Source organism: Marmota marmota, unplaced genomic scaffold (genome assembly GCF_001458135.2).
Source record: "Marmota marmota marmota unplaced genomic scaffold, marMar, whole genome shotgun sequence".
NCBI lineage: Eukaryota > Metazoa > Chordata > Mammalia > Rodentia > Sciuridae > Marmota > Marmota marmota.
The window spans coordinates 43,697,670-43,724,130 of record NW_026000093.1 but is presented as its reverse complement, the minus strand read 5'-3'; the positions used below and the strand labels follow the sequence as shown (position 1 = coordinate 43,724,130).

Sequence of the window (26,461 nt, the reverse complement as noted above, 5' to 3'; positions counted from 1 at the left end):
CTGCAGCCCGGGGAGGATGCTGCCTGCCGGCTCCCGCTGGATTGTGGCCTCGCGCTCCGCGCCCGAGCTGGGAACCGCGGACTGGCCGCCACCAGGCTTTGTCCGGGGAAGGCCGCATCTCTCTCAGAGCGCCTGGCAACCGACACCGTCTTCGTGGGAACCGTGGGAACCGTGGGAAGGCCGAAAAATGCCCCCCGCATTGGGAATCGGCGTGGCCCTGCTGGGAAGAAGGCCCCAGAAACCTGTAGCGCCTTGGGGAGGGGACCTCAGGCCATAGCTGGTGGGAAGCCAAAGAAAGGGACGTCTGGGGAAGGTAATCCCGTCTCAGTAGTGGAGGAAAAGAAGGTGGTGGAGAAGGATGCAGGGTCAGGTATCCCGGCGACAGAAGGCAGCATGGATACTCTGGAGAACGTCCAGCTGAAGCTGGAGACCATGAATGCCCAGGCGGACAGGGCCTACCTTAGGCTCTCTCGCAAGTTTGGGCAGCTGCGACTGCACCACCTGGAACGAAGGAACCTTCTCATCCAGAATATCCCAGGCTTTTGGGGGCAAGCTTTTCAGAATCACCCCCAGTTATCATCCTTTCTGAACAACCAAGATAAAGAGGTACTAAGCTACTTGAACAGCTTGGAGGTGGAAGAGCTTGGCCTGGCCAGATTGGGCTACAAAATCAAGTTCTACTTCGGCCGCAACCCCTATTTCCAAAATAAGGTGCTCATCAAGGAATACGGGTGTGGTCCTTCAGGTCAGGTGGTGTCTCGGTCTACTCCAATCCAGTGGCTCCCAGGTCACGACCTTCAGTCTCTTAGCCAGGGAAACCCAGAAAACAACCGTAGCTTCTTTGGTTGGTTTTCAAACCACAGCTCTATCGAATCTGACAAGATTGTTGAGATAATCAACGAGGAACTATGGCCCAATCCCCTGCAGTACTACCTTATGAGTGAAGGGGCCCGTGGAGAGAAAGGAAAGGAGGGCAGGCCAGGTCCAGCAAAGCAGCCAGTGGAGACCCCTGAGCCTGGGGTAAACCAATCCAACTGATCCTGCATAAATCTCCCTACTACCTCCTGCTGGACCTGTTCTGGCTGACTACATGTGTGTTTGGCTCTCTGCCTTCTCTTCATGTTGGCCTTTGTGTACTATAGTCCCTTTGGACTTTAGTTGCAAGAATATGGCATTTTTGATCATGTTCTTTTGCCTCCCTATGGCCTACTTGCTTTTTTATAACAGTGTCACATGCTATGTGACTTCACCCCTGCTGTTTATTATGTTAAGCACTTATGCTTCAGATGTGTGCTGCCTTTCTCTACATTGCCTAGGCTTTGTTCTTGACTCTGATCTTTCTCACTTGTCTTTAACATGGACACTCAGGAGTCATCTACCAGGAAGGCCAGAACAGCCTCAGGCTCTGCTACTTCATAGCCAGTCATTTGCTGGGCTTCATGTTCATGCTGGCCATGCATGCCATCAATGGCAAACTTTTCTATTGCCACTGCAAAATAAGTCCAGTGTACAAAGTATTAGTCATCAGCCAGAATTTATTGCTCTGTGGCTCTGGGGGTACCGGCCAAGATGCTATCTACTTTTATCTCCAGCTTTGGCTTGAAGTCTGTGCTGACCACCTGCTGGACATCCAGCAGAATGGCATTTGATTGCCAGGCATGGACGAGGTCAAGGGCAAGAAGCAGTATGCCATGTGTTCTGTACCATCATGTCTCTTCTTGCCTCTGGACCCATCTCCTGGTGAACCTTCTTCAAGGTCTGGCCATGCTTGGTCATTTGTCAGGCCACTGGGTTTTATCTAGGTTGCATTGGCCCCAGTTGACTTCCTGGTCAACAAGAACCTCAAGAACTGCCTGTGAACCCAGACACCCTGCCAGTGCATGAGACACACAAATGCACTCCTCATACTTCCAGGAACCCTACTGGCTGCCAGACTGATGGGTGGGTTGGTGTGTGTGGACATGTGCTCATTGTCATCATACTACAGGTGAGGGTGGAGCTACCTTTGTCAACTAGGTACCTTTGTCAGAGTCCTTTATCCTCTCCTAAAATATGATCAGAATGCTGGGGAAGAGGAATTTCTCATCTCTCCACTTGACTTCATCTTACATTTCCATACTCCAGCTTCCTGACCTGCCTCTTAACTTCCCTCCTACTGTTCCCCCCTTTCTTTCCTTCGTTTTCTGCTACTCTCCTCTTTTCCCTTGTCTCCTCCCTTTCAACCTTCCTTAATCTTCCTCCTCTTCCTTTTTTGCTTCAATAGAACCACATCTCAGAAAACAAAACAAAAACAAGAACAGGGTTTTATATACACAGTTAGGGAGATAGCGGGCACTCGGTATGCACGCTCACACACTAGACTGAAATAGGGTATAGGAAACCAGAACCCCACTTGGTCTGTGGTCAAATGCTGGTCCTGACTTCCTTGGCTCAATCTGCAGTTTTGAAGTTGAAGCCCCTTTTATGCCTGTTCATATGCCAGAATTAGAAATCTCAAGGCAGCAGTGTTTGGACTATTGTCTACTCTTGCTCTTTTTTTGTGTGTGTGCATACCCTTTAAGACTTAGGGCCTTCTGCTGTTCTGTGGGCAGCCTTGGTCACCTGGATGCTCAGCACTGAGCTTTTCCACTTTCAGTGGACTTGTTCTCTTTGCCTTCAAATCCCATGGGAGTAGGCTTTAGACTCCATGATGGAGGATCCCAGGCTATGGGAAAGGGCATGGGTGGAATCTGTTCTAGATCTTTAGGTTGTTTCCAGTGAGTATGCAAGCTGAACTGAGCCCTCCTGCCCAAGCTTGCCTGTCCTCTCTCCCCCTCATCCCTGAGGGGGACTAAGTCCATACCTGCCTTCCCCCTAACTTCCCTTACCTTATAGAAGACCTCATCCTAAGTTATGCACCAGAGTCTTTGACTGAAGTTGTAGCTGGAGGATGCGAGGCAGGGAAATCAGCAAACACAGCAGGTATGAGCTGGTGTGGTGTTGGCCTGGAAAAGCAGGAATGGTTTGAGAAACTGCAGGGATAGCATGCCTCTCTCTCAGTTAAGGAGGGGATAGGAGGAACTCTTTTCAGGGTTGGGAAAGAAGAATTAAAGGGGTTGTCGGTAAATAGGGTGCCTAGGCAAGGGTCCAAAGTTTTGTCTAATCTGAATCTTTATTTGTATTACTTTGGATGCTTTCCCTTGGTTTAGATGTGGCCTTGTATATGTGGGAGACAAATGCTGTATGCTGTACATTTCACCTCCTAAGTAAAATGTTAACCATTTCTCCCATTTTTGCCTCTTGGAAAAAGTGAAAATATAGCTGTACAAATCTGCTTTAACAAAAAAACAAACCAAAACAAAACACAGTTTTGCCAGGTGTGGTGGTGCTCGCCTGTAATCCCAGTGGCTGGGGAGGCTGAGGCAGGAGGATCATGAGTTCAAAGCCAGTCTCAGCAATTTAGTGAGGCCCTAAGCAACTCATGAGATCCTGTCTCTAAATAAAATATGAAAAAAAGGCTGGGGATATGGCTCAGTGGTTAAGTGCCCCTGAGTTCAGTACCTGCTATCAAAAACAACAACAACAACAAACAGTTTTGCTCTTTGTTATGGACATTTTCAGAAAAAGTGGAGAGGATGTCCCTGGACCTTGTGTGGTCATCACCTAGGTACATCAGTTTCCTGTTATGATCAGTTAACTTTTGTCTGTAGCTCCTTCTTCCACCTTTATTTTTTATTGAAAGTTCCAAGGTACTATTCCAGTGTAGCCAGGGCTACTTTGGGAGATTGGGACTCTGGTAGTGATGGTTGTGGGGTATGCTATCATTATTATAACAAGTCTGTTTTTTTGCTCTTAGTGTTAATGAAGTCCCAGAAATGGACCTCAGAAATGAGTCTTCATAACAAGGGGTCTGAAAAAGAGATGAAGGGATGCTCTGTGTCCACAAAAGGACAGATTGTTGGGTTCTAAAACTCTTTCAAAGACTCCAGTATAAGGTACTTAATTGAGATCCTTTGCCATGATATCAGCCTTTTTTTTTTTGTTTGTTTTTCCTCTATGTAACGTGGAGATTTGTGCAACTGTTAGGATTGTTATCGGCTTATCCTGGTCTCATAATTCTGGTCTTGGAAATAAAATTTGGAAATTGTTGCTGTATTTGGTGAAAATAACCTCCCCAAAGTAATCACTCACTGGTTGTTGTACTTGATAATTTGACACCCTGGTAATAATGCAATTATTTCTGTGTTCCTAAACAGTATAAATAGTTGTAAGCTTATATGCATGTTGTAAAAATAAAAACCTATATCTCTGTTATATTTCTTATTTGTAAAAAAATAATTGGGAGGTTGTTAGGCAGAGCCTGGGCAGTTGAGGGACATATACGTTGGCTGTGATAAGTGATTCCCAGGCCTCAGACTATTGTGTGACTAGCTACAAAAACAATAACATAAATACAAGAAAAGTCCTGATTCCAAAACCTTTTCCAGAGATTGAGATTCTGTGGTTCTGAGAGGAAGCCAGGTAGTCTTGTTTTTAACAAGTTATCCAGCTGTTTCCAGTGGGAATTCAGTGCTTCTCAAATTTTAGAGTACATCTGAATTGTTCTGGGAATCTTGTTAAAATATGAATTCTAATATTAGTAATCTGGGGTAGAACTTGAGATTCTGTTGCTAACAAGCTTCCAGATGATGACTTTGCTGCTGGTTTGTGGACTGCCCTATGGCCACAAGGGAGGTGCCCATGAAGGCCCTTTAAACTAGAATAATGACATTTAACCTTTGTTGCACATTTGAATTAACAGGGATGCTTAAAAATATATACTGCCAGAGTCCTATACAAAGACCAACTAAATCAATTAAAAATAAGTTTTCCTAAATCAGGAAAGAGATTGCCCAGCAGAAAATGATTGAAAAAAAAAATACAGGTGGGTGTTTAAATGACAATATGAAATTGGTTTAAATAAGGAAGGTGCTGAATAAATGTGCAGTGTTCACAGGTTCTCCAATGTTGAGTGAAACAAAGAATTCATCCACAGTTTAGATTCAGATACACTAAGGAGGGGTTGGTAAATTTGTAAGGTTGGTGAAATTCATTTTAGAGGTCAACCATATTGGTTTTCTGAGGCCGCCATCACAAAGTATTAGAGATTGGGTGACTTAGACAACAGAAAATTGTTTAGGCAGTTCTAAAGGCTAGAAATCCAAGATCAAGGTGTTGACGGGGTTGGTTTCTTCTGAGGGTATCTCTCCTTGGCTTGTAGATAGATTTCTTTTCTCTGTTATCTTCACAGATATGAAGTGTGTCTTATGTCCTAATCCCGTCTTAAAAGGACACCAGTCACATTGAATTGGGACCCACTGCAATGACCTCATTTAACTTTTGTTAGCTTTTAAAGTCCTTGTCTCCAAATACAGACATATTCTGAGGTACTAGGGATTAGGACTTCAGCATAGGAATTTGGTGGTGGTGGACACGGGTCAGGGGGCATAATTCAGCTCTTAAGAACAACTTAAGTTGTATTTATTTTATTTTATTGAGGCTCATGGTAATGGGCATTGTTGTAGGAGCTTTAGAAAGATTAACTTATTGAACTTTTACCACTGTCCTTTGAGGTAGGTGATGATATCCCCAGTGAGGGCACAGGATGAGGAAAAAAGAAGTAAATTGTTCATGTAGATCCATGCTTTACACTTGAGTGTTTGTTTCAAGAATCCACAGATATAGTTCTTGTCTGAATTACATAGGAATAGTCGTGCATTATCAAAAGAAAGGTGCTCTGAAGCAATACTTACAGAGACAGACTTTGGGACAAAAGTAGTTTATACTGTAAGGATAACAAACCAAGGCTGACACTCAGAGGACCAATCAGATAGGGCATTGGTGCCTGGGCACAAATGGAGAGGTGTTGTTTATAGGTCAGGAGCAGCGGCTCTGGAGCCTCTAGCATTGTTTACCTGGCCAGTGCAGAACTTTGTAAGCTGCACTTTCAAAGAGAAGTAGGGAATCAGGATCTTTATGCAGAATATCCTAAATTTCCAACTAGAAAAACATTTATAAACACCTAAGTTTTTCAATTTATCAATATGTGGAGTGTATAAGGTAATTGAGAGCAGCCTCTTCAGGCCTGAGCCTTTTCTTGGAATTTGTGCAGAGTCCTTTTGGGTTACAAATTAGGAGATGCTTTCTGCCCAATTTGGCTTATGCACTTACTTCTCCACAGATGCAGGGCCTCCATTTTCCAGGCCCTGCCTTTGACCACCTTGTGTTAATCAATTTTCTGTTACTATAATGAATGCCGAAGGCCATGTACTTTATAAAGAGAAAAGGTTTATTTGGCTCACAGTTTTAGAGGCTCTTTGTTATGGACATTTTCAGGAAAAAGTGGAGAGGATGTCCCTGGAAAAGTCCAAATAGCATAGTCCAAATAGTTCTGGTGAGGGCTCCTCTGGTCATATCACATCATAGCAAATGGCATCTTGGCAGGAGTACATGTGAGAGGGAGATTCACTATGAGGACCAACCTTTGAAGATATGAACAGTTGTGGAACAAACTCAAACCATATTCAAACTGTAGCTTACCTTCTATTTGAGCTGGTATTCACCACCTGCCCATGGGCTGATTCATTTGCTCCTTCCTATGTGTGCAAGTCTCTGTTGTAGGCCTTGGAGACAGAGCTATGAACAAATACAGCCCCGAATTATTCTGATATTCCTTCCACTCCCCAGGTTTCAACCTCTTCTCTCTTTTTGCCTAGGATTGTTATTTAATTTCCTCTTTTCTCTTTTTTTCCTGGATAGTGCTGGAAAGTTCTTTAGATCCATAGTGATGAGGAAGGGACTAGAGGGCTTCCCCACCCTTGGCCTTTAGGTGAGACTTCACAAGGCACTCAGGCACTTCCTAACCTGGAGCACAAGGACCTCATGACTGAGACCCTGGCCCCTATCCCACCTTTGAATTTTATTATAAAAGGCCCTTATCTGATTTCTTTTTCTTTCTTTCTTTCTTTGGTACCGGGGATTAAACCCAGGGATGCTTAACCTCTGAGCCACATTCCCAGCCCTTTTTATATTTTATGTAGAGACAGAGTCTTACTGAGATGCTTAGGGCCTCATTAAATTGCTGAGGCTGGCTTTGAACTCACGATCCTCCTGCCTCAGCCTCCCAGCCACTGGGATTATAGGCGTGCACCACTGCACCCAGCCTGATTTCTTGTTATGTTACTTGCTGGACTTTTTTGGGAGTGTATGAAGTTTGTGCTATGCCATAGGTGAGAAAGGAGAGAAAAATAAGTGGCCCTGCCACCTTTAGCTTACCCAATATCTCTACTCACTTCTGACTCTCTTCTTACACATTTGGCTTCCCCCCTCTACACTATGATGGTGATTTGCAACAGAGGAAAGAGACTTGTTTCCCTAAGGACACATTTTAGAATCCCCCAGGGAGAGAACTACTAGCAGATTCATTTGTATCTTATTAGAAAGTCCTTCTATTCTCTTACTTCTTGAGATACTTAGATTTGGAGAGTTACTAATGGGGTAGGGTCATATCCCTCAGGTATTGGGGCAGCATAAATAGATAAATAGCCCATTTTTTTTCTATATTTCCTTACATCTTCACTTCTACTTTTGGAAACTTCTCCAACTAACTGTATTTCACTATTCAAACCCTTACTTCTGCTGATTGACTTTTGGCTGAACTCTGGCCTCGTGGTAATTATACTTCTCTTCTCCAGATCAGCACCCTTCAGTCAAGTGTACTGCTACCAGCTACTCAGTCTCATGCCTTGAAATTCCTCTTCCCTCCCTCCTGTCGACCTGATCCTCAGCTGATGTGACAAGCAGAAGGCACAATAGCTACTGTTGTGTGACACTTCGTGGTTTACAAGGCACTTTAGATTATCTCAATTATAACAACTGTTCCATAAGAAGGCTCCAAGAAGTTGACTTGACTAAAATCACAAAATCAGTAAGTATTAGAGGCAGGACTTAAACCTAAGTCCTTTGATTCCAAACTCCATCCACCCCTTGGATGGTGAACATGCAGCCTAGGGCAAATATCTGGCTGTATATATCTAGGCACCGAATCTATATTTAACTCTCTGCACAGTTCATTAGCCAAAATCCCTTTGAGTTGGCTATGAATGTGAACCTTCTTTACCATCTTAAACAGCAGCATGCATGCTGTTGGAACTCAGTTAGGAGTAGGACTGACTTGACTCAGAATGGTGAGGGAGGCCTCCTCCAACTAAATTGCTGTAGGTTAGGATTCGTTCTAAGCAGAGTATAGCTACAGATGGAGGCTGAGCAAGTTTTTGGCCTGTAAGTGTCTATACTTGATTATAAATGATTTGGGAAAAGAAGGAAAATTTGCTGACATAGAACATCTGGCGATATGGGGTTACAGGCTTGCGTCGTGGTTTTGAGTCCACCTGGGCACCTTTCCCCGCTGGCTTTCCCCTCATGACTCCTTAGCTTCAGGCATCACACCCTTTCCCAGCTGCACTTAAAGGCAGGAAGGAAGTAGGGAGAGGGAGCCTGGTCAGTGTCTGCTTTGATCAGGGAAAAAAATTCTTTGCCAGTGGTCCCTAGTGGGTTTCAGAAGACCTCAGTTAGGACCCTTGGGCTAGAAATGTGTTATACTTCTGCATCCTACCTTGAGAAAATCTAGAACTTTTCAGCACCTGTCATGGGAGTGGGATTCTGCAGCAGGGAATAAGTCGAGGTCAAGGGGCTAGAGCTAGAGATCTTCAGTCACTCGTGGGTTCATTCTTTCCTGGATAATTTTGCTGACATTGAACATGAGACAATACCTGGGGGCAATGTACAGCTGCCTTTCCTACCAGGACTTGTAGTCACTGCTTTTGACAAGAAAGCTCCACCTTGTGCTTGTTTTTTTGCTTGATCTACAGCCAATTACAGTCCTCTTTCTTTTGGCCACTCAGTTGATGTGCAATTTGACCCTAATGAACTTTTATCAGACCACTCACCCTTGTCCCTGTCTCCTATCACCCTGGGTGTGGTGCTCAGCCAGTATGAGCCCTTCTGGTTCTCTGAACATCCTTATTTGTACAAGCTTTTTCACCAGCAAGAAAGCTTTCAGATGTGCCTCAGTTATAATTTTTCTGTGCTGTTCTTTTTAGTCTTTTAAGGCTGAATTAATCCTTCCTTTCAAATTCCACAATATTTTGTCCATAGTTCAGTTTATAGTGCCTACCTAATGTAATGACTTGCACTTATTTTTTACGTGTCCACTTTCACCAGAGACTCTAAGGTTGTTAGGTCACTAAATGATAATAACAAACCATATGTCTTAATCATTTTTTATTCCCTTAGCACAGTGGCTTACACATAGTATGTGCTTATTAAGCACAAACAAATGGACAAAAGGATTTTGAAAGGGCCCAGGAACAGAGAATGGGAATAATTTGGAGTGAAGGAGAAGCATGAATCTAATACAAATGAATTAAAGGCAGAGGGTGGGGGTGGTTAGGGTGGCTATTACCTGCACAAAGCCTCAGGCAAAAAAAAACCCCTTAGTGGCATCAAATAAATCTCACAGCATATTGGAAATCAAGTAGGAAAATAGAAGAGAGCAGGAAAGCAACTGAAAAATGTAGAAAATGTACCATGTGTGCTATGCTTTAGTAATGTTCCATAGCACAAGAGTCTGTAATCGAAAAGAAGAGCGAGCAAAGCTGATGTGATTGTGGACAATGACTTTCCTGGTATCTTTTTCTCATTCTACATAGATATGTATATATAGTCTGAGCTGTCTTAAGAGGCCCCTTGAATTTAGATGACTACAAAAATCGGATTAGAACAAAGACAGTCTCTAAAAGAGCAATATCACTGGAAAACAAGCTGAACAGGAGATTAAAACTGCAGAATGGACAGGGTGAGCAGATCTAGGGAAAAATCACCTTGAGTTTCAATACAAAATAGCCTAACTTTTAGGATTATGAGGAAAATAGGGTCATCAAAGCCCAATTCTGCTTTGCTTAATGTTGTGGCATCAGATACTTTGTGAAAGATTTTAGAATTCTTGAGAGAGGGGGAGACACATGTAAAACAAGGCCTTTCAAACCCAGGAACATTCTGGAGAAGAGATAATCATGGGGCAGATTATCCCTCAGGAGGCTGTAGGGCTTTGGGGTATCATAATAAAACTCCTTCACCTTCCCTTGGGAGAATCCATCTTATTTTCAGTGCCACCTCTGGCTTGGGATTGCTTGCACTTATGTGAGGGACACTGAACTCCTTTCCCTGCCATTCTGCCTGCAGGAGGTCTTGTCTGATGTCCCAGTCGACTATACTCCTACCTACTCATACTGCTCACTCTCTGTTTCTTCTCACAGCTACCTTTTCTTTTCCTTTATAGAATTAATCACAATTCATGGCCATGATTTTGTCTCTGAGTTTGTTTCTTCCCTTAGACTGTAAGCTTTTAAGAATCTTTGTTCACTGGTAGATCCCAGAGTTTATCCATGGGAGGTACTTGACAAATATTTAGACAAATGGAAGTGTTAGTCTTAGCCATGGTCAGTGAAGATAGCAGGTGGAATGGTCAGACCTTGGAGTTGTCCTATGGCAAGAGGAGATGCCTCTTCGTATATGGGATGGGTCTTGGAGAGTCCATTTCTATCAAGTAAGTACTACAGGTGAAGCACAGTGCTGAACACATTACACACATTATTACAACAATTCTATTATTATCCTTATTTTACAAATGAGATGAAAAAGCTCAAAAGAGTTTAGGTAACTTGCCCAAGGTTATGTAAGTTGAAACTCTCAGAGTTAAGGGTGAGCTCTTTAATCATGATTCTGCACTCCTGTCAGGCTGGAGATTGCGGTAGGAGTTGGTGAGATAAGCTAACATTGTGCTCTTACTTCAGAAGAGAGAGAAGATAGTGTGTGGGAATAGATGAATATAGAGCTCTCCTGAGGTGGCTTCACTGTGCCTAATCACCATTGAGTGTGTGTGTGTGTGTGTGTGTGTGTGTGTGTGTGTGTGTAGGGGTAGGGGTGTTGCAATGTGTGTATATAGGAAGGCCATGAGAGTGGTTAGAGAGCCAGCTTGGGAACACAGTGTAGATTGCCTGCTGCTTGTCCCCATACCATCCTGTGGCTGCCAGGGCATGATGCAGGCTCATTCAGGGCTCACTGCCCACTGGGGCAATTGAGTCCACATTTTAAAGGCTCTTAGCTGTATGCAACTTGGGGGGACAAAGACCTTCTGGTCTGCTGCAGCCCGAAGACAAGGCCTTTCTGAATAGGGGCATTGATCAGATGGTTTGACCAGCAGCTAGGTCACAAACAGAACCAGGCCCAACAAAAGGCTGTAACAGCTACTAAATGAGGGGACTTGTTTGTGCACTGGCAACATAGGCAGGCATGCTGATCAAAGGTCTTCTTTGAGCTCCAGCCTCTCACATGGACAGCTATCTCTGTTATTCTTTCTTGTCTCTGAATAAGGATAATGATAGACAAACCATGATTTCTTGGCATTAGCAGAGGCTGTGCTTCTCTCATTGCACAAAATTTTACTGAAACATCTACTCCACACAGGGATATTGTGGAGGGAAAGGAAGAAAGGAGTTGACATTAACTGAGCACCTACTACATGCCTAAGTGGCATATATTCAGTCATTATCTTATTGTTTTTTCTTTTTTTGTTGTTTTTTTCTTTTTCTTTGCAATAGCAAACTTATGAAGTCATCATTGTTACCTGCATTTTCCAGTTAATAACACTGAAGATCTGAAAACTAAGAAACTTGCTTAGGGTTACTCAGCCAGAATTCTGTATGATTAGAGTCTGTTTGGTTCTAAAACCTTTGTTCTCCATACTATACTATATTGTCCTTACTAGAAGAAGACAGACGTAATTTGTCCTATTTTTAATAAGAATGATATGAAGTACTTAGATTGTTTTCAGCTGCAAGTAACAGAAACCCTAACTAATGATGCCCAAGGACCAGGGCAGTTATTGTTTTCAAAATAGGGAATTTGGAAGTAGGTGACCCCATAGTTAGTATAGCTGCTTGTTTATCTTAATAAGCCCCCAGATCTTTCCATCCTTTTCCTCCAACACCTTTGGCATGGACTTGGCAAGAACTTTTTGTTCTCAAACTTGTCTAATGGCTTCAAGATGGCTGTTCCTGTTCCAGCATCGTGTCTTCAAAGACAGTGTTCCAAATAGGAAACCAGGAAAGAGGGCAAATGGAGACTCTGTTCTCTTTTACTGGGGAGCAAAAATGCTTCCTGAAGCTTCCCATGGACTTTGCTTTACATCTCACTGGCCAGAAATGAGTTCCCCCTTAGTCCTATTTCTGCCAAAGAGGAATGCGAATTCCATGAATGACCAGCACTAGTTCCATGGAGACTGCAAAGAAGGAGTCTGGCTGCTGGCCATGTGCTATTAAAGCCAAGAGCTCACCAGGCTCTGTGACTGCCATCGCTGGAACAGAATACCTTGGAGAATTGAGAGTACTCGCGACTTATTCACTGATTTGGACAGCTTGCTTGTTTGGTAACTTCTCTAATCTCAGGCACCATGGAGGGTCAAAATAACTTCAGGATTCAGGCTTGCACATATTGTATAATCTAAACCAGGGAGGAGAACATATATATGTGAACAATTCAATAAAATCATGGAACAAAAACTTAGTAACGGTCTCTGGGTCAGAGAGAAATGCAGTAGACTTTGTAAGATTCTTTGACCTACTAATTATTGGAGAAAGCACTTTGTGTTCTTTTTTATCAGCAGGATTAATTTTGTATTTTTATTTTCATTATTTCCTTCCAAAGAAAATGAACATAAATTTCTCAATTTGATCTGAGGCTATTTTTGGACAAGGAAATTATTCTTAAATGTTAAATACAATGTTTGTGGTTTCCTAGAAGAAATATTTGGTGCTTCAGCAAGAGATGTGAGCCAACCATGAATTTAAACATTAGTCCTGGTAGCGTTACCAAGTATGGCTATCTTATGACTTATTTTCCTTTTGGTGGGTTCCCTGTGGGTCTATGCAGCATTGAAATGAAAGTGTGGGACCTTAAATTCAAATTAAGCATGAACATTTATTTCAGTAGTTATATTTGAGGCATTTGAATAATGTAAAATGCCACAGCAATAGCCAAAAACCTTAATTTGGCCTCTGATTATAGGCAATATTCTCAATATGACCCTAGTTTCTAGAAAAGTCCCATAAGAAGATTAAACATACTACTTCTCTGATAATTTTATGTTGCTTCTTCTATAATATGTTGGTTAAGAGTAGTCACCATTTGAAACCCCCAAGTCCCCAAATGGTGACCCAAAGCGTGAATTCTCATTTCTTGAGAATTTTCCCTGTAACCCAGTTAACTTTGATAAGATCACCCTTTGGAAGGCCCTGATTTTTTGTTGTTGGACTTTTGTTATAGAATCCTCCCAGAAAAGCTTACCTTATTTATCTAGCCTCTTTTTGTTGTGGAGTTGGAGTTGAGCAGGGAGTGTCATTCCCCACCTGGCGTAGGCCCTGGCATTTCCCAGGCTCTCTTTTCAGGGCTTGTTCTGATGGGAGTGGGTGTAATCATTTTGCTGCCTTATTACACCCTGTTAGGCATTTTAAATGTTCCTCAATCCTAGCAAGCTGGAGCCAGGATGACTGAAATCAACCTAAAAAGAGACAGTGCTGCCCGACAGCCGTGGGTCATCCTCTTCCTTTGAGTACTCCAGTAGGTTCTGGGCCAAAGAGCAACTGGGTAAAATGTTGTGGATCTCTTGGCTAAAGAAAAAGAGCAAAATTCAGATTGCAGAACATGCCCACCTTGTGGCTGGCTTGAGGTCTGTGTCTGAAAGCCTTGACATTCATCTCCAAAACCAAAACTCTAGTTGGAAGCAAGAAAGAGAAGAGTCTGGACTGTCATCTAAGCAAGTCTTCCCAGAGTCACTGGCTTTGAGTACTTGATGCTGACACCAGATGTTCCAAAATGATTGACTGCTAAATATCCCCCAAAGCTAGGCCTGGGATGTTCAGATTGAGGGGAAAAAATAGCATCAGAGGTCTTAGATAATGACAGCTAAAACTTGGAGTTGGGCCTATTTGGGTTCATATCCAAACTCTGATAACTACTAGCTAGTGTGTGGGAACTTGGTAGATAACTTAGCTTCTGGAGGATCCAGTTTTCTTATCTGTAAAAGAGCAACAGAAGTTTGGAGTTGGGTAAAAGTCATTTTTTTAAAAAGACTTCAATTGTCAGAATAAAATATTAAAGCCCAGGGACAATTTGAGTTCAGGATAGGTCTTGATTCAGGGGTAGGTGCTTTCTTCCTTATGGCAGGATGGCTTCTTGATGCTCTAGGCCAACAGGTCTTACCCTTTCAGCAACCCCAATAAAGAAAAAAAAGTACAAAGTATTCTTTTCCTGCCAGTACCAAGAGGATAGGGAAAAAAAGAAGTCCTGAGATTGACTGGGCTTATTAGGTCATTATGAACACTTGAACCAAATTAAGAGCTGGGTCACTGCCCAGCCCAGGGGCGAGGAATGGGATCAGACCCACCCAAGCTCCAAGGAATGACAATAGGGAAGGGATTATTATTTTTTTTTTCAGATGTAAATAAATCATGTTGCTAGTACCAGAGCAAGAGGGATGGTTGCTGAGCAGGCCAAAACAATAGATGCCCACTGGACCTAGGCCACTCTCAGGTCATCCTTGTTAATACGGAAGTGGGGGTGGGCAAGAACAACAGCACTATTATTTACAAGAATTTAGGCTGAGGTCAGGCATCAAGAATCACCAACTGTTAACCCTGCCTTTCTCTGCAGTTTGACAATCTTTATTCTATTGAAATTTGGTTGTAGCTGGGAGGTAATATACAACCTACATTGCTTTAAACTCTGAAGTCACCAATCCTTGTTGAATTGCTATTATTCCTCTTAATGCCTTGGTAGTTTTCTTCTGTATTTTCTGGTGTGCATCTTGGCTATAGATAATCTTTTAATAATTGTTGTCTGGGTTCATATGAGACTGGGAAGTTCAAAAACAGAGGCCAGTCGCTGCTACTGACAGATGATGAGGGCTCCTTGTTGGGCGTAGGTGCTGGGCCAGATGACTCAGGCAGGTGTGTGAGAATCTGTGGATGGAATTTTCCTGGGAACCACAGGGCTTTCCATGTATAATCACCCCTTGATATCCAAGGATTGGATCCAGGATCCCTAGTGATAACAAAATTTTCAGATGTTCAAGTCATTTATATAAAAGGGTATATAGTATTTGCATATTACCTAAATGCATCCTCCTGTATACTTACACTTCTAGATTACTTGTAATACCTAATACCACATAAATACTATGGAAGTAGTTGTTATACTATGATGTTTAGGGAGTAATGACAAGAAAAAAAGTCTGTACATGTTCAGTACAGAGGCAGCCATTGTAGGCCTAGCGCCATTTGCAGTCTACATTGGTTGAATCCTCCAGAACTCACTAATACGGAAGGTTGCTTGTACTTCAGGGAGATTTAAGGATTTTTCACTTCCCCTTTCCAGTCCAGAGCCCAGTCCTTCTTTTCTTTTGCCCACAGATGGGTGGGTGTCTTCCAACACTGGACAGTACTGCTTAAGGAGGGAGATACAAGTGAAGTCCCTGAGCCTCAGAGAGATGGCAAGATTTACCTCAAGACATAAGCAGGATAGGATTAGAATGAATTATAACACAAGATGTGTTCCACAGAAACCTACCGCAAGAACATGGGTCAGAGAAAGAGGGGAACTCTTCTTGGTAGGGGTGGTGGGCCCTGGTGAGGGAGGAGGTGGCTGAGAGAATGAAGAAAATTTTAGATGAATTGCTCAAAATGTAGGAGCTTTCATGGGGGGATCCAGTCTTTGATGTGGAACTAAGGGAAAAGAGAGGCCCAGCAGTAGGGCATAAAAGTGTCAGGGGCTAACTAGGTCGGGGTGGGTGGGAGTCCCTGTAATTCCATGCAGGAATCCAAGGGATGGGCCTGGGCCCAAGCAGGGAGGACATTTCCTCGTTCAGCCACCAGAGGGGTTCAGCAGGATGCTCAGCCTTGGGCTAGAATGTGAAAGAGGAAAAGAGCTTTGCTCTGAGGCTGAGGCTAGTGTGGAAGGAAAGAGACCACCCAGGGAGGAGGCCTTTCCTGTCCCAAGGCAAGAGACCCAGGACACACGCTCATTGTCTCTGACCTTTGCACACCCATTTCCCTCCTCTGTGGCTGAGTTGAGCTCTGTGTGGAGCCAGCTGTGGGGGGACAGGAGGATGAAGTGATGCGGAGTAAGAATGCAGGGCCAGCAGCCTAAGACCAGGCCTAAGGCCTTCAACAGAGAAATACATGCTGGGTGGAGGAAGCTGGGAGTTCACTGGAGAACCAGGGAGCGTACTTCAGGAAGGTTCCTGCAGGTCCCTTCCGCCTTGGCCCAGGGCTGTGCAGTTTATGTCCTATTTTTTGCCAAGCCTTTGTGAGGGCCTTCTGCCTCTCCCACCCACATAAGCACTTTTAAATAATAAAGCACTCAGTCTCCAGCCCAACCTAGAGGAACCATTTGTTCTTTTAGGCTTAATTCCGACTTCTGTAGCACAGAAAGAAAAAAAGAAGTCCAAAGCAGAAAGTAAGACCATTTTATCAACTGGGGGTTTGGTTTTGAATGGATGTGTTGGGACAGTGAAGAGTCAGGGGAGTTCTTCATCCCTAGAGAATCTTAAGTCAATGAGAAATAAATGAAAAACTGCCTCCCGAGATTACATGGAAGAATCTCAACCCAGAATAAACTCTGAAAGCTCCATTTTCAACATGAGAAATGAGGGCTTTCTAATGGAAATGTTGGCAGCTCCTTGCTAGCTGTGCGGCTGGCCCCGGGCAGTGCTGCCATGATGTTTATTTGCAGAAGAGGATGTAGCCTGGAGCCGGCCCCGCTTGAGGAGTGTGGTCTTGGCAGTGCCAATCTCTCCCTGTCCACTGTTTGCAGCCTTCTGTGGCTCTTGCTCTTGGCTCCATTGCTGCAGGGCTCTTGCTGCAGAAGAGTTCTGGGCATCTTCCATGAGCTTCCTTTGCCTTTGAAAGAAGGGACTGCTGCTGTCTACGTGCCTCTTTTCAGAAGGGGTTTGCTTTCTCTCTTCCTGCCCAGGAGGGGTGCAGTTGTGGGTAGGAAGAGAAAGGAACCCACTAGAAATTGGGATTACAGGCATGTGCTACCATGCCTAGCCATAGTGGATCAATATCTAAAATCATTTGAAAAAACTAGGTGGGTGTCTGAGGATCCAAGAAAGGATGTCCACATATTGTTGGAACAAAGAGCAAATATCAGAGTAAGGCTAAGCCATAGGAGGCACCTTGGGACTTGTCTGCTGGACCCCACCCCTCCACATAGCAGCAGTGGTTTCCTAAAGGCTGGCTGTGTGGCCCCTTTCAGCTGTGCTTGAGCCTGAAGGGACAGCCTACTGGGCTATGTGAGAATGCAAGTGCATATGGGACTGGGGCAGGTTGTGGTGGAGAGGGAGGAAAGGAAGAGGACAGTGTCAGGGTAGTGATTGGGAACACTGGTTTTGCAACAAGACAGACGAGAGTTTGAATCTTTGGCCCCAGGACTTAGGAGCTGTGTGATTTGGGGCCAAGTAGGGTCAGATCTATCTATCTGAGGGCCAGTTTTCAGCAGTAATGATACTTTTAAAATTGCTTAGCAGATTTTGTCAGATATAAATTTCTTTGAAAGCAGTGAAATAGTAAATATCAGATAGTACCTATTTCATAGTGTTTTCATGAGTATTAAGTAAGATGAGGCACTATTGTCACCACAGGAACTAGTACATAGTGGATCTATATATGTTTTTGAGGAAGGGCACAGGGGATTGAGCTCAGGGGCACTCAACCACTGAGCCACATCCCCAGCCTAATTTTGTATTTTATTTAGAGACAGGGTCTCACTGAGTTGCTTAGTGCCTTGCTATTGCTGAGGCTGGCATTTGAACTGGCGATCCTCCTGACTTACTCTCCCAAACCGCTGAGATTACAGGCGTGTTCTACCAAGCCCAGCCATAGTGGATCTATATCTAAGACCATTTGAAAAAACTAGGTGGGAATCTGAGGATCCAAGAAAGGATGTTCACATATTATTGGAACAAAGAGTAAATATCAGAGTCAACGCATCCTGCTTCTATTTCACAGGCATCTCTGTATCTCATTGACACTCTGTGAGGTGGTTGGGCATCCTTCTCACATCCTGTTATGGTTTGGATAGGAGGTGTACCCCCAAAGCTTCTGTGTAATACAGGAACATTCAGAGATGAAATGTTTAGATTATGAGAGCTGTAAACTAATCATTGGTCCATCCTAGTTTGAATGGACTGATTAGGCAGTGACCATTGTAGGCAGGTGTGGTATGGGTGGTAGGTCACTTGGGTGCGCCCTGGGTTCTTCTTCCCTGTAGACCCCCACCCCCACCCCTGGCTGCATCCTGGCTACCATGAGCTGAGTATCACTCCTCTGCCAGCCCTTCCTCCATGATGTTCTGCTTCACCTTGGCGCCAAAGCAATGGAGTCAGCCGACAATGGACTGAACCTCTGAAGCCATGAGCCAAAATAAACTTTTCCTTCTCTAATTTGTTCTTGTCAGGTATTTTGGTCATAGTGATGAAAAGCAGACCCTTTACCCAGACAGGCAAAATAACCTCTGAGATTCACTAACTGAGAACTAGCAAGTGCAAAACCCAAACACCACGTGCATCGGGGCTTTCTGGGTATCTGTCCAATGTCTGTTCTCCCATATTAATCTCCCCAACTGTAACTGGGGAACATCGTCATCCAGAAGAAAGACAATTCCATAGGCTTATTTGCAGATAGATGTGACAATGTGATGAAGTTTTGCCCATTGGAGTGAAAGCAGAGAATGTTGGCAGTGGCTCTTAGAAAACTTCCTTCATTTATTTATTTTGGTGCTGGGGATCGAACCCAGGGCCTTATGCATGCAAGGCAAGTACTCTACCAACTGAGCTTTATCCTCAGCCCCTAGAAACCTTCCTTTAAAAACAGCCAGTGCACACACTTCACTTCCTTTATCCTTACACTTTTCCACCTGCTACCTGTTATGGCAGAACATGACAGAACTGTGAGCCAGGGTCCTGAAGACTCCATGGAGCACCTCCCATGCCAGTCCGGGACTGGATTTTATGTGTGAGATAAATAACCGTCCATGTTGTTTAAGCCATTGCTATTTGGGTTCCCTGTTACTCATGGCTGAATCCATTCTACCTGATGCAGTAGATTATCTGCCTCCAAGCCCAGTACTCACTGTCATAAACTGCCTTCAGGGGTGGTGCTGCAGTCCTGAGTTCTAAGTTCTTACTGTTGGATGTTGAGAAACCTCAGTTTCTTTGTAGCAGTTGGAATTTCTGGAAGCAGACTCAGGATAGTGTTTGGCCTCTAAGGTATTTACTGTAGATCAACAGTGTGAACTTGAAGGGAAGGGAGTGGAATAGGGCATAGGGAGTTGGCCAGCAATCCATATGGGGCGCTCTGGAGCATACACAGCTCACAAAGGTGTCCTATCATAAGCCTAACATCCCTGCCTCTGTCATTTGTGCACACAGGCTGCCTGGTTGGGAAAGAAATGCCCTGGGGTTAAGCAGCTCTATGTGGCAAGCACACCTGAAAGAGCTACTAATAGCTGGAGGCAAAAAGTCCTTCCTTCCAGTAGGAGGTTTTGGGCAGTGCTGTGTTTCAGCATATTCTTCATCTGTTCAGTGGGGAATCACAATGTACTAACCTTGCAGGGTGTCAGTCAGTTACCATGTGTGCAAATCTTTTGTAAATTGACATCAGTTTTCTTTAAGGACATTGTGGGTGTATTCTGCCTGCCAGGCACTAGCTGTAAGTGTCCTTTCCCAGCAGAGGTGACCTCAGTCCCTTCTGATAGGATTAACTACCCAGGAATGTCAGGGTGGTGAATCCAGAGCCCTCAGAATTGGACACTGTGAAAATCATTTTATGGTGTCTACATTGCCCTTTATTCAGCTGTTTCATATTAAATTGTAATCAGGGTTCAGAGTAAGAGAGTCTAACCTTGTGGTCCATGATCAATACCAGTGAAATTAAATATGAGTGAAGTCCAGGAAAAGCCAAAGGAAGCTGAGTTGCATTCCACTCAGAGGATTTGAATATATTTAAAGCGTTCTCCCTATTCTTGAACCACATTGGCATCACAGGCCCAAGCTTCCTGTTTCCCATCAGTTAAGATGCAAGGGTCAGTTCAGACCCAAATCTGAATTGGGGTGGATGATTAGAATGATGCCTGTGGAGGGTTGTCACAGTAACGGCCCCAATGAGTCATGCCTTCCAGTATCTTTCTTGTGTGGAGCCCACCCCACTGACCCTGGGCCTGACCATGTGACTTGTTTTGGTCAGTGGGACTTTGGCACACATAACACAAGCAGAAGTTTGATTGATACTCCTTCATTGGGATTTGCCAAAGCTGGGGCTCTCTCCCTTGAGGGCAAAAGACCAAGTAGAAGATGGTTACCCAGCTTCCTGCCAGCCCACGTGAGGCCACAGGGCCTTCCAGCTGTCCAAAGAAATAATGAATGGCTTTTTGTATAATTTTCAAAATTGAGACAAATTTCACTTAATACCAAATTAACGGTTTTAAAGTCTACAATTCATCGGCACTTAGTATATTCACAATGTTTTATGACCATAACTATTTATATTGACAAACATTTTCAGCACCCCAAAAGCAAGCCCTGTACGCAGTAAGTAGCCACACCCTTCTTCCCCTCCTCCTAGCCCCTAGCAATCACCAGTCTGCTTTCTGCTACTCTGGAGACAGACTTTTAAAACTGGCTTCTTTCATTTAACATAATGTTTTCAGTGTTTTTCTACATTGGATCGTGTATCAAATACTTCATTCCTCTTTGCACTCAAGCAAATGCTTGTACACTGGGGTTTATTCCGACACTATCACAATAGCCAAGAAATGAGAACAACCCAAGTATATATCAGTTCATGAGTCAGTAAGCAAAATGTGGTATATCCATACAATGGAGTATTATTCAGTCATAAATTGCTGATATTTTAAGGCATTAGGTTTCAGATGGTTTGTCATTGTAGTAACAGAGGTTTAAAGGTGGTTGGAGCAATAGCAAAAGGTATTAATTTTTACCTGGTTTCTACATGCCATGCAATGTGTGAAGTATATTATGCTTTAAGTTTCACAAGAACCTTGTGATCCATGTACTAATATTGATCCCATTTTAACAAATAAGAAAACAGAGAGATTAAATTGTTTGCCCAGGTTAACCCAGATGGTTCCATTCCAGGGCTCATGCCTTAGGCACTCACTGTATACAATGCAGCCCTAAAGACAGGGTCTAGTCTAGAAGATCTGAGGGTACAAGCATGTGGTTTTGCTATGAAAGAGACATCCTCAGTTTTTTTTTTATAAAGTTCATGATTAATATCACTGGTTGATGTGATTGACAGAAAGTCAATAGTGGCTAAAATCTGTACAACGTAAAATTTTGATCTGTGAAGTCTGAATTAGGAACATTGAATTTTGCAGGAAAAAATGTCAAATAAAATAAGTGGTCAAGACGAAAAGTTATAACCATATTTTTTTCTTTCTTTAAAATTGGTGAGTATTATGGTTATACAAATGGTGGGATTCATTATGTCACATTCATATATGCACACTCATAATTTGTTTCATCTCAGTCCACAGTACCTTCCCTTTCCCTTCCCACCTCTCTCCTCTGATCTTTTTGCTTTACTGATCTCCCTTCTATTATTATTATTATTATTATTATTAGTAGTAGTAGTAGTAGTAGTAGTAGTAGTAGTTTAGTTAGTACATTATAATTATGTACATAAGCAGGATTCATTGATATATTCATAAATGGATATAGCTTAATTTTCAACCATAATGTTTAATGTAAAGAAAACAAATGATGGGTCAAAGCCTTATGCAAAATTTGCCTGGGGAAGAAATTAATCCCCATTGAAAATAACTTCTGTGAAATACAATATGAACTGAAAATTGAAAGTATTGGAAAGGATTTAACTGTACTGTTTTAAAAAAATTGTTTAAGGAATTAAATTGATATGGAGTTTTCTCCAAAAAATTCTGTCAGTACAAAAATATACCCATTGAATCAAAGTGTGAAATATGATATATCAAGAACTATGTAATGTTTTGAACAACCAACAATAAAAAAATTAAAAAACAAACAAACAAACAAAAAACAAAAATATACCCATGATGATGTAACTATGGCTTAAAAGGTATTATGCTTAGGAGTGCAAATATCCCTAGGACAGAACATCTTTTGGGGTCTAGACATCTTTTATTGTCCATAAAGATCCTTTGAGGAAGGTAAAAGCTATCTCAATGTGAGCATGAAATACCAAAATCAGATTTCTATGATCCTGGACCTTTGGAGAGTAAGTGCATTGGATGCACAGTCAGATCCCCAGACACTGGGATTGACTTTGAAGATAAAATGAGGCAGTGAAGGCTGTCATCAGGAGTCAGGAATTCACCCCCATGTGGGGGAGAGTCAAGTTTTGTGTCCCTCCCGAGACACACATTCTGTGGCAGCATAGAAAATGGAAAAGCTGAATGTTGAGGAAACTTGATGGAAAGTCTCCATAACGGGGAGCTTAATCCTTAAGAGAAGGATGGACTTTTCGAGGGTGTGGTCATCTTAGGTAATACAGTGCATCAGAAATGGGAACCCAGTAGCAACATCTGCCTAGTAGCCAGGATACAGGAACAGGGCTTCTTGAGATCCTGAGGAAGGGGCTTTGGGACTGGCTGAGGTGGTGTTGGGGATGAGGGGACAAGTACAGGGTTGTTTATTCATTGATTGTCTAGGACCTATAAATATTTCAGGAATTGTAAAAATATTGATTATCTTTTGATACATAAAGAAAATTTCAAAGCCCAAATTAATAATTAAAAATTTAAAAAGTTATGACATTTAGTCAACGAATAATGGATGATGTATAGGATAGATGTCATACAGTTATATGTAAATATTAAAATTTGTATCATAAAACAATTCTTAAATTCAAAACTTGTGAAAATTAAACATCCTTTCAAAATTTATAGCAAAACAATATAGAACAATATATAATTAGATAAATATATATATATCTATGAACTTCTATCTGTCCATCTACCTAGTATCTATAAATGAAGACTGGGTGTGTTTGAATGTGGTTGACACCATGTAGAAATTGTCTAAGGCCTATAAAGTTCTCCATGTGACAGGAAGTGGGGATGGGGCACATGATTGAAAGGTGAGATAAAGAAAATTAGTGTATTAAACAAATTGTGGCTCCAGAGCCAGTGGCCTTGTTCATTAATCACAGATCTTGATTTTTCTTGAGGCTGGTGTGGTATAGGAAATAAGAACTGTGTATTATAAGAATTTGAGTATAAAATATACTAAAGAGTACTCAGAAAGAACAGACCCAAGTTTTAAGATGTAAAATGTAGATTACCATTCAGTAACACACTAGATACTAAATGGAGTTAAAAATATAATTCCCAAACCACATCCTGGGTCTGTGTGGGAATGAAGTTCTCTGGAGTTGTGCAACATGGTGGTCCTCCCACATCCCTAAGAATCACAGAAGCATAGAAAGCAAGATAGAAGCATAGTGAATGTCCATCCTTCATCTCATTCAAGAGGATCCTACTCAAGATGTATGGTGTGTGGGGTCATCACAGGGAGAAGGAAAGAGATAACTTTTGGAGAGAGAAAACCCACAGGCTGAGCCCTTTGTGACCTGTTTGTCCTGCGTGAGGCCAGAGCCTGGGGAATGCCACAGCTCTCCCTGTTTCTAGGGTTGAACAGGTCTGGACAGCTGGCCATGGGCTGAGCAGACAGACTGAAGTTCAGGGAGCACTCATTTGTTAGGAATCCCTGAAGCCCAGTCTGTCACTAGCCATTACTTATGTCCTAGAAACTTTCTTTACAGGGGACTTCTCTGTTCCAACAAACACATCCATAAACTTAATGCCTTTGTTTTTTAAGGGGAAAGAGTGTAAGAGCTGTTGCAGTAGATCCTCGCTCTAAGCACTATGCCCTGCTACTGTTCATCTTGTTTTATGGTGGCAGGTTGGAGAAAACAATTGACTAGGGCAGCTTCACTTTGGAGAGAATTTGAAAGTTCTCCTGATTCCTAGGCTCAGTGCTCATTCCTCTGACACAAGAACCTCTCCCCTGGATGCTTTGGAAGCCAAATGGATAAAGGGACTACTTCTGTAGTAGATGCGGAGAAGTGCATCCTTCACAAACACTACTGTTGCCAAATTCAAGGAGACTGATATGCAAAACATTTGGCCAGTGTTTGTTTGTTTGTGTGTGTGTGTGTGTGTGTGTTAAATGGAATAATCTTGCAGTCACTGTACGGCATTGGTGGGAGTTTGAATAAAAGTTTTTATCCTCTTTGTCTTGTACCAGGTGACCGTTGCTGTCCATTCTAACCCTACCCACCTCTCTGCCGCTGCTCCTCTTGAATTTAGAACCTTAGAATATCATGTCTGAGAAGAGTATGGAAATTTGCTTTATCTGACCCCCTTCTTTTTTTTCCTCCTGGGGAAACAAGTCCCAAAAGGATGAATAAAATAGCCACTAATTACTCAGCTTAGAATTACAGCTTGGCTAAGTTTGGCCTACCGGGGACAGAGCTGTTTCCTCTGGGGCTCCTAACTTGTGTTCCTTGCTTTTCAGTTGGAGAAAGTGCGCCAATGACCCTCTAATGACACTCCTGGCTGAACACCGTACTCCAATTCGAAAATGAGCTGCTCTCCAACCTCATAGGTACCTAACGACTAGGACCAAGCTCATCTGGACAAACAACCCTTACTCTGTGGACTGAGCATGATCCTGAAAGTTACATATGTACAAAAAATTTGATAATTATATTTAGCTGCACAAGGATAGTTGGAAAATATAAGGAAATTAAAGGAACCCTTTTTTGAGAAGAGTTGTCATTTCTTAATCTTTTGCCTCATGATAAATTCAGATTTTCACAAAGAATGACAAACTGTATGTTTGAGTACCATATGAAACCTTGAATCAGGTAACCCGTGTCTTTATTTTCTCATGTATAACATCCCCAACCAGACAATCAGGTTCCGTTGCTTTGTGCTGGAATTACTGGTAGTATCCATCCTGCCTGTGGCCTTTTGCTGATGCTAGTCAGAAGGCTCCTGCCTTGAAACTTTGAATATAGATGAGGAGAATGTATGATAGGGCCTGGAAAGTAGTTTCACTGTAGAGAAGCTATTCACAGTTACAAGAAGCCCAAGATCATTGGAGGATGTGCCCATCAAATTCTTTTGAATTTGTGTATTGAGCACCTACTGTGTAACAGGGGCTATACTGTGTCTAGGGAGTAGAAAGCCCAGTAACTAGTCCCTGCCCTCAAGTAGTAGGGAAGAGCAGAGGGCCCCTCAGCAAGAGGGGGCCCCTGTCAGAGCCTGCTTGGAGACCATCTGCCATCTTGTGACTCGGTTCGGTTATTGAGGGTAGAGTTATTTTCCAACCAGTTCCTTTTGCTGTACTCTAGTGGTTCCAGCAGGATCGATCAAACACATCCTGAAGAGTAGAGGAGGCAAGAATGATATGGAAGAAAGAAATAGAAATACAGGGGGTGTTGAAGCTGGGTCTTGTGATGTTGAATCCAGAGACTTCTCTGACGGGGTTCCCAGGAAGCTTTCACTCTGCAGAGAAACAGCTTTCTTCCAGCACTTGAAGATGCAAGTTCTGAAGGTGAGCTCGGGTCTTCATATTCCTACCTTTGGCTCCCACAGTGCCAGTAACCATGACGGGTTGCACCTGGCCATGGCAACAGTCTGATTTTTCAGAAAAGCCAATCTGGAAAGCTTACCATGCTTAAAAAGAGCATTGAGAGATAAGCAGCCTTCAGGATGCCATTTCCAAAAATCCATCTCTAACGAGGCTTAGCTAACAAAATGTGTATGGTGATTATTTATTCTGCCAGATAGTCCCCAAGGTGATAGAATCAAGTTGCATGTGAAATTTGCTTTGACAAATCATCCTTGATTATGTAAGCCCTCTGCTGTGCTTTGGACTGGGGAGATACCACATTGACTGAAGCTTCTGGTCAACTCTTCCTGCAAATGACAGGATATAGATTGAAGTCCTCATCAGGCTTTCAGTCATTCACCAATTCTGGAACTGCAGTCAGGAAACCATCGGCTGTGTAGTGGGGAGTCAGGAGCCTGCAAGGTACAGGGCAAAACGCTGCTGCTTCCCTGAGGAGAAACTGAATGCTGCTTCCATGGGTGACATCCAGGGAGGCACCGAAGTCCAGGTGCTGGGGGTAGTGACTCCAGGGTCTCAGAGAACCCTGTCAGATCAGGACTTTGTCTCTTAGCAGGTGCCCCTGTCTCCCTGGTTTCAAAAAGTAATAAATTGTACCTGCTCTGGAAATTCTTGAACATCAGACTGCTCATA

At 42.9% G+C, this 26,461-nt stretch overlaps 1 protein-coding gene across 1 annotated transcript in view; it reads left to right on the top strand.

Annotated features, from left to right (window-relative positions):
* Tspyl5 (TSPY like 5) overlaps positions 1 to 24,952 on the top strand; it is a 25,289-nt gene extending 337 nt beyond the window's left edge. Inside the window, 2 exon segments of the mRNA XM_015485768.2 lie at positions 1 to 1,987; positions 24,710 to 24,952. The exon segment at positions 1 to 1,987 is cut by the window's left edge and continues 3 nt beyond it. Coding sequence (XP_015341254.1) covers positions 1 to 1,038 — 1,038 coding nt within the window. The 3' untranslated portion in view covers positions 1,039 to 1,987; positions 24,710 to 24,952.
* The last annotated feature ends 1,509 nt before the right edge of the window (positions 24,953 to 26,461 follow it).